Genomic DNA, 7,193 nt, shown 5'->3' on the forward strand with positions numbered 1-7,193 from the left:
TTCGTCAAAATACTGCACCCATTTTGAATATTCAGAACAGTTTTCGGTGAAGATTCGTCGGGCCGTTTCTTCGCAATTAATCAATTTTTATTAACTATTTTAAGGAATTTTAAGGAACTGAGCCGTTTCTAAATAAGTGGTAGAATTGTTTCTTTGTTAAAAATATCGTTTAAAAAAATAATTTCGTAAACAATTTTTCAAAATCTCATCGGTTCAAAAAATAACTAATCTATTTGAATAACATTTTTTGCATAATATAATAAGTACTATAACTAAAATATAATATTGATCTAACATTAAAGTCGTATTTTATGTAAATTACAATTATAAAAATTATTCAAAAAGTAACAGAAAAAATCCTATCCAAGATTCGATTCAAGTTTAGTTATTCTTGACGAGATGTTTTCATTCGATGCTAGATGGACATACGATATTTACGAAATAAAATTATATTATTATATTTTATTTTTAATTACTTCATAAAAAAATATATTATTGATGTTTTTGTAAATATCTATAAAATAATTATTTAAAATTTTAATTGTTAAATCTGTATACATAATTATTAAAAAATATGAATGCACGTCAGCATTGCAACTAATCATTTCCCTGATATTGATAAAAGCGCTAATTTGCTGATTAATAATTTTATAAAACAATATTTAATAATATAAAGTTATACACTTATATATTTTGGAGATATTTTGGCAATGATTTTGAAACACTTTTCAATTAAAAAATAAATAAATATAGGTTTTTTATAAAAATGATTCGATTATTTATTAATTTTCTTATAATTACAATTCTTGGTCGTTAAGTGTAACTACATATTATAATATATGCGTTAACTTTAAATAAGCGTAATGAATTTTCAAAAATTAGCACACAAGTCCACCTTCTCCGCCACCTCCTCCAATCATGTCCAAAATATCTTGCAATGTCAATTTACTTAAAACTGGGTTTAAGATTTGTTTGGCAATAGTATCTACACCAGTGGAAATATTTTGTTGATTTTCAACTAATAAATCAGGGAGCACGTCATTCAAAATTGCGTTGATCATTTCGCTGAGGTCTGGGTTGTTCATTAAACCATCGATTTGGAACTAAAAATAGATATTTAATATTTAGGAAAATTTATTTTTGGTAAATATAATTTGTTAGAAAAAAATTCAAATATTTACGTTCATTGCTCCAACAGAAAGCAAAAGTTTTACTTCAGCTAATTCCAGATATGTAAGGTCTTTCAAACGTAATTTAATATGACCTGCAGCTGTGATCTGGTCTAATTGGACATCGAAGGGTCCTTTACCACTAATTGGTACAAGATTGACCAATTTTCCAACAATATCATACAGACCTATTGACAAAAAGATTTAAATTTTATGAATATAAATATAAAATGTTAATGAATATTAGATTTCTGAAAATTTTTGGTACCTGTGGCTTTGATTTGTTCAATTGTTACATTGTAGTCAACCTTCAGCAAAACCAAATTTAATTTAAGGGAAGTAAAGTTGAAGCTTGATAATCCAGAAACATGCAAATTGTCAAGACCTCCATTTACCCTATAAAAAATATTAGATTTTAACGACAGAGTGAAAAGTTTAATTTAATTGCTAAATATAAATGAATATGTTTATATGATACAAATAATAGTGATAATACTCTGAGACCTGAGTTAACATAAAAATATTGTTTCAGGAGTATGGTTAATTTAAATTTGAAGTTAACTAACTACTTGATATATCGTATATATATGTACATAAACATACACACATATACACACCTGTGTGTATGTGTGTGTTTAACACCTGTATAAACCTGTGTGTGAAAAGCTCGAATAAAAATAGCTATTTCTGGTGAATGCTACGGAAGCATAAATCATCATTAAGTGTTCATAAAAGAAAGAAATATGTTTCTTAATTATAGCAATTAGTATGGCAATCAATATTATCTTATGATAAATAGCATATCTTTTTTTATTGATGATAATCGATATACTAGCATGCGTAGAGAAATATATTTTAGGGTCAGTATTTTTCATTTAAGTGAAGTTTTAAATATTTAATATTTCTAATATGAAAATGCAAATTAAAATGAAATATAGGTGGAATGTATAACCTACGTTGCAATATCTGGAATTTCAAAATTGGTGTCCAAATGCTCAGCGTCCAGAGGGTCCAAAACTTTTCCTCCGGTCAGTTCACCGCCTTCTCTCAAAATTTTTCGCAAACATTCTACAATAGCTAAAATTTTGTCTTCAAGTGCGCCTCTTTGAAGACCACGAAGTTTTGAATAAGTTACCACTAATAAAAAATAATAAAATACATATATTGAATATATTCAAAATAATTCTAATTTAAACAATCCATAATACTTACAAGAACTGACATCGCGATTTAAAGAAACTCGTCCAGCTGAAGCAGCTACGGCTAAGAAGCCGAGAATGATGATTGCCAATTTCATTTTCTATATGAAAAATATTACTGATACATAATTTATGAATAATATTTTATAATGTTTATCTTTAAACACAACTTTAAATACAAGTAATAGTAATATTACATCAAAATTTATTTTATTAATTTGTAAATGGCTGCTTCTTTATCACGTGGACCAACTTGTTATAAAATGAATGCACTGATTTTTAAAAGTCTAAGTACCAATTTGATGATTGGTTTAAATATCCATTAAAAAAATAATAAGACTATGGCATTATAAAATAATAATATTGATGAAAAAATTTTAAAATTATATATATATATAATTAATTTTCTCATTAATTACTCACCTTGATTCAAATACACTTATCAACCCACTAACCGAACATCTGATATTTTCCATCAATTTATAAGTTTTTATAACAATGATTTAGATTACTGAGATAAAATGTTCTGTATCGTATCAAAAATAATAAATAAAATCATTGAAGATAACAGTTTTTTACTATGGCAATTTAAGTAATCGAATTCCAGATTTATGATAATTGAACGATAGCATTATTTACAAATCAAAAATTAAATTTCGTCCTAAGATAAGTTAGAATTTTGTACGAGTTTGCGTAAACGAGATTGAAAGAATGTTTTGCAATTTTTAATTTATTATTTTAATTTATTATCATCACGTTTACGATTATTGACAGATTTCCTATTTAATATTGTTGAAACCAAAATAAAAGTCTAAATTATAGTCATTAATGCTAAAATTATAGTGCCTTGTTGTAATTGATATATTGGTCAAATTACCTAATATTCCTTAAACTGTTTATTTTTAATAATTGAGAAAAGTTATGAAATATTATTAGAAATTGAATAAAAAATTTCACCATGAAAATAAGAAGTTATGTTAAATTAAACATACATGAATGTTGTTTTAAAATAGATTTGTGATACAAAGACGATGAGCATTTCTTAGTTGTAAGTTTAAATAACTGAAATTGAAAATAAAATGCATTTTAATATATGTTAAAAATTTAATATTTATTTTTATGCATTGAAGTTAGTTTTTCTCCTTCAATGACTTCAATATTTTTTATATTCTCTTAAGATGACTAGTGACAAATTGTATGATATTGCAATCTTACCAAATATACGTTACATCTACTAATTTTTTAAAGAAGTATTCAAATATATTAATTCAAATTATTAATACATCATATTGAAAGATTTTTAATTTAGAAAAAAATTAATAGGCTTAAAAAATATTCTAATTAAAAAATCAGAAGAAGCAATTGAATCGTAATAAATTATTTAACACAAAAAGCATATGTATATATTATAAAATATTTATTGCAGTCAATAAAAATAGATACATAGTAGCTGATCATAAATTATTAATTGAAAATTTAATAATTTTTTATTTGTTATTTAAATTAGCATTCGAGTCCGCCCTCACCTCCAGCTCCACCGATCATGTCCAAAATTTCTTGAAGAGTGAATTGGCTCAAAATTGGATTGATAAGATCCTTTGCAGCTGAGTCTACGGTATTGGAAATTAATTCTTGGTTTTCTTTGATCAATTCTGGTAAAGTTTCGTTTAAGAAAGCGTTGATTTCACTTGTGAGTTCTGGGTCGTTCATTATTCCATCGATAGCGAACTAAAATATAAAATTTAGGAAATATAAGAGATCCGCAAACTTTATAGTTGAAGCTACTACATAAATAACTTTATGTTTACCTTCATATCTCCAACAGTGAGCAAAAGTTTTAATTCTGCTAATTCAACGTATGTAAGATTTTTCAAACGCAATTTGATATGTCCGGATGCTGTGATTTGGTTTAATTGAATATCGAAAGGTCCTTTTCCGAATAATGGGTCAGCTGCAACCAAGTTTGCAATGAGGTCGTACAAACCTAAAAAAATAATAAAAAAAACATAATATATAAATGAATGTCTAATACCTTAATTAGTCATAATACTCCGTTTTGAACAAATATGCCATAAAAATGTATGAAAATAATATATTTGTCTATAATTACTAGAAGCAACTTTGTTATACATTGTCTAATCTATTCCTGAGAGGGTAAATCTTCTAGGAGTTTGATGAAACTTCTCATGGTGATAAGTTGACAGTCAAACCAAACCGCATAAAGTATTATAGTCTAAACCACTGCTCATAGGCCTATAATATTTTATGGGGTTTGGTTTGACTATCAACTCTATCACCATGCGAAGTTTCATCAAAATCCCAGAAGAGTAAACTTGAGGGTTTCCTTGTTAGTATGTAGTACGTTCATGCATCTTTTGTGCAATCGTTTTATTTTGATGAGAAATAGTTTATACGCATTATCAAAATTACACCTTAAATATTCCACTTACAAATTATACGTAATGAATATATATTTAATATAATTTACTAACCTTTAGCTTTAATGTGATCGATGGTGAGACTGTAATCTACTTTCATTAAAATAATGTTAATTTTCAAGCTTGTGAGATTGAAGCTTGAAAGTCCATCTACATGTAGGTTGTCAAGGGCGCCTTCAACACTGAAAAAATGGTTTAACATCAAAAACATCATTTTAATTCTAAAATGTATTATTAACACGTTAATCGACACATTAATATTAAAAAAAATCACGATGGCCACGGCTACATTATTAGATAAATTAGTTAAAAATGTATCAAAGAAACTTGATGTATGAAAGAAATTTTTTTTACTAAAATTTCTGAAAAGCACTATTTTTTATGTTAAACACTCACACATATGGTTTAACATCAAATATATTATTTTTATTCTAAAATGTACATTAATACGTTAATCGACACATTAATATTTAGAACATTTTTCATAATGACCACAGCAACTTTATTAGATAAATTAGTTAAAAATGTATCAAAGAAATTTTTTTTACCAAAATTTCTGGAAAGCACTATTTTTTATGTAACACACACACATATAGACTTACATGGCTCTATATTAAAACTTCTATTAGCTTTAAATCACGTATGTCAGAAATATTTATCTGACATGGTCTATGTAGAGAACTTCTTAGTGTCAGACACATATGAGTGGCATTAACGTATTTATTTTAATTTTACCTTATTTAAAAAACAATTGCAATCATTTGGCTAATAAAAATGTTTTTATATTCTACCTAAATTAACTGCTCAAAATTAAATTACCAAATTTTTCTATTATTGATTGAGTTTTAACTTACCTAAGTTGTTCTGGGATTGTGACATTAACATCCACATGCTCGGAATCCAAAGGATCCAAAATTTTTCCTCCGGTGAGTTCTCCACCTTCGCGTAAGATTTTGCGAAGACAATCGACGAGAGCAAATACTTGATCTTCGAGGGCTCCTCTATTAAGACCTCGCAATTTTGTGTATTTTACCACTAAAATATAATAGAATTATTATTTTCTAGTCAATATATAAAAAAATAAAAAGGCTATTGGGTACAATAGCTTGCTTGTTTGTTTTTCCCCTTTTTTTTCAATACTGGTTACACAGTCATAATTCTTAATGCAACTACTCGCTTAACATTAAATACTTTGATAACTTGAAAAGTAATAATTTTACAAAAAAATTCAAGATATTTGCATCAAAGACTTATCGCAGTAATACGTAGAAGATAGTAGATACTGTAAATTCTTCTTTCTTTTATTTAATTTCGGGTTTATTACTGTTAATAACATTTATAATTCATAATATATCAGTTTAATAGGAAATTCCACATAAAATTTAGTAATATTATTTCAAATTATAAATAAAGTTACACTTACATGCATCGATTTTATGATCCTGATAGGCTGCTGCGAATACAGCTAAGAAGCCGAGGAGAAACACTGCGGTTTTCATTTTCTAAAAAAAAATTGTATCAATAATCAAATTAATTTTATTTTCAAATAATTTTACTTTCGGGCACAACGTTAAAATATTATCACAACTAGATGAAAATATTGCCCTGGGATTTACTTGTAATAAAAAATTATGTCACAAACTAGAATAGAACAACTATTGGGATGCCTTTTAGTAATATTCTTGCTAGTGAATAATAGTATATATAGAATACAAATATTGATTAATTTTTATTAAAAACTTGATAAATTTGTAAAAGGTTAACGTTCTTTAATTTTTTATAAACTGTCGTTAATATGATTTAGCATTAAGTAAATTTGTATTTAATATTTCTGGGTCCAAATTCTCATCTCACCTGATTTTGTTTACACTCTTTGGATCACTAAAAGTATATGGATCTTTTGCATCTTCCAAGCTCTTTATAAGTACCTGAAAAACTTATAATTGTGACGAATAAGATAAAATTACGGATTATCAGATAAAGGATTAAAAATAAAATGGATTAAAAATGATAGATTGAGATTAAATCTTTCTTAAAATATAATTAATGCCATCATAGATAGCTTTGTGTTTCTTATTGTATTAACAGATTTATGATAATTTGTAAATTCTTTTTATCAATTGGTTATCGTATTGCATAATAGTTTACCGAGAGATTTTTTTAAATTAATAACGTAAAATTAGGAAGTTGCATTGCATTTGATAAATAATACTTAAAAAATACGCAAAAAAGAAGAAAACTTTCGATCAGGCCCAGAATTATCTATTTATAAAACTATTTTTTTTATTTGATTGATTTTAGATGAATCTCTAAGGAGTTATGATGGTCACCGCCAAAACCGTTTTTTGAAACAGGGTCAACAAGAACAGCTACAACTTTGAGAATAT

The 7,193-nt window shown here is 26.3% G+C and overlaps 2 protein-coding genes across 2 annotated transcripts; both read right to left on the reverse strand.

The window, feature by feature from the left end:
* Positions 1 to 811: 811 nt before the first annotated feature.
* On the reverse strand, positions 812 to 2,832 carry LOC113370708. The gene is made up of 6 exons (XM_026611401.1): positions 2,792 to 2,832; positions 2,382 to 2,469; positions 2,126 to 2,306; positions 1,438 to 1,565; positions 1,182 to 1,357; positions 812 to 1,103 (listed from the first exon to the last, which is right to left on the reverse strand). Exons 2-6 carry the CDS (start codon positions 2,464 to 2,466, stop codon positions 879 to 881), a joined length of 795 nt encoding a protein of 264 aa, XP_026467186.1. The 5' UTR covers positions 2,467 to 2,469; positions 2,792 to 2,832; the 3' UTR covers positions 812 to 878.
* Positions 2,833 to 3,785: 953 nt separating this feature from the next.
* LOC113370668 lies at positions 3,786 to 6,724 on the reverse strand. The gene is made up of 6 exons (XM_026611363.1): positions 6,661 to 6,724; positions 6,230 to 6,308; positions 5,661 to 5,841; positions 4,861 to 4,988; positions 4,177 to 4,352; positions 3,786 to 4,096 (listed from the first exon to the last, which is right to left on the reverse strand). The coding sequence occupies exons 2-6, from the start codon at positions 6,303 to 6,305 to the stop codon at positions 3,872 to 3,874; spliced, it is 786 nt and encodes a 261-aa protein (XP_026467148.1). The 5' UTR covers positions 6,306 to 6,308; positions 6,661 to 6,724; the 3' UTR covers positions 3,786 to 3,871.
* Positions 6,725 to 7,193: the final 469 nt, after the last annotated feature.

Source organism: Ctenocephalides felis, unplaced genomic scaffold, assembly GCF_003426905.1.
Source record: "Ctenocephalides felis isolate EL2017-DRISC unplaced genomic scaffold, ASM342690v1 CF-g0.4_SCAFFOLD_01492, whole genome shotgun sequence".
NCBI classification, from domain to species: domain Eukaryota; kingdom Metazoa; phylum Arthropoda; class Insecta; order Siphonaptera; family Pulicidae; genus Ctenocephalides; species Ctenocephalides felis.

What these genes read in the sequence shown, in the direction of transcription:
- LOC113370708 (XM_026611401.1), bottom strand. Translation starts at nt 2,466, where the DNA reads ATGAAATTGGCAATCATCATTCTCGGCTTCTTAGCCGTAGCTGCTTCA. An exon ending in AAATCGCGATGTCAGTTCTT is followed by an intron (nt 2,307 to 2,381) that starts GTAAGTATTATG and finishes ATTTTTTATTAG; the next exon opens with TGGTAACTTATTCAAAACTT. An exon ending in GAAATTCCAGATATTGCAAC is followed by an intron (nt 1,566 to 2,125) that starts GTAGGTTATACA and finishes TATTTTTTATAG; the next exon opens with GGTAAATGGAGGTCTTGACA.
- LOC113370668 (XM_026611363.1), bottom strand. Translation starts at nt 6,305, where the DNA reads ATGAAAACCGCAGTGTTTCTCCTCGGCTTCTTAGCTGTATTCGCAGCA. An exon ending in GGATCATAAAATCGATGCAT is followed by an intron (nt 5,842 to 6,229) that starts GTAAGTGTAACT and finishes ATTATATTTTAG; the next exon opens with TGGTAAAATACACAAAATTG. An exon ending in TCACTGTTGGAGATATGAAG is followed by an intron (nt 4,097 to 4,176) that starts GTAAACATAAAG and finishes TTTATATTTTAG; the next exon opens with TTCGCTATCGATGGAATAAT.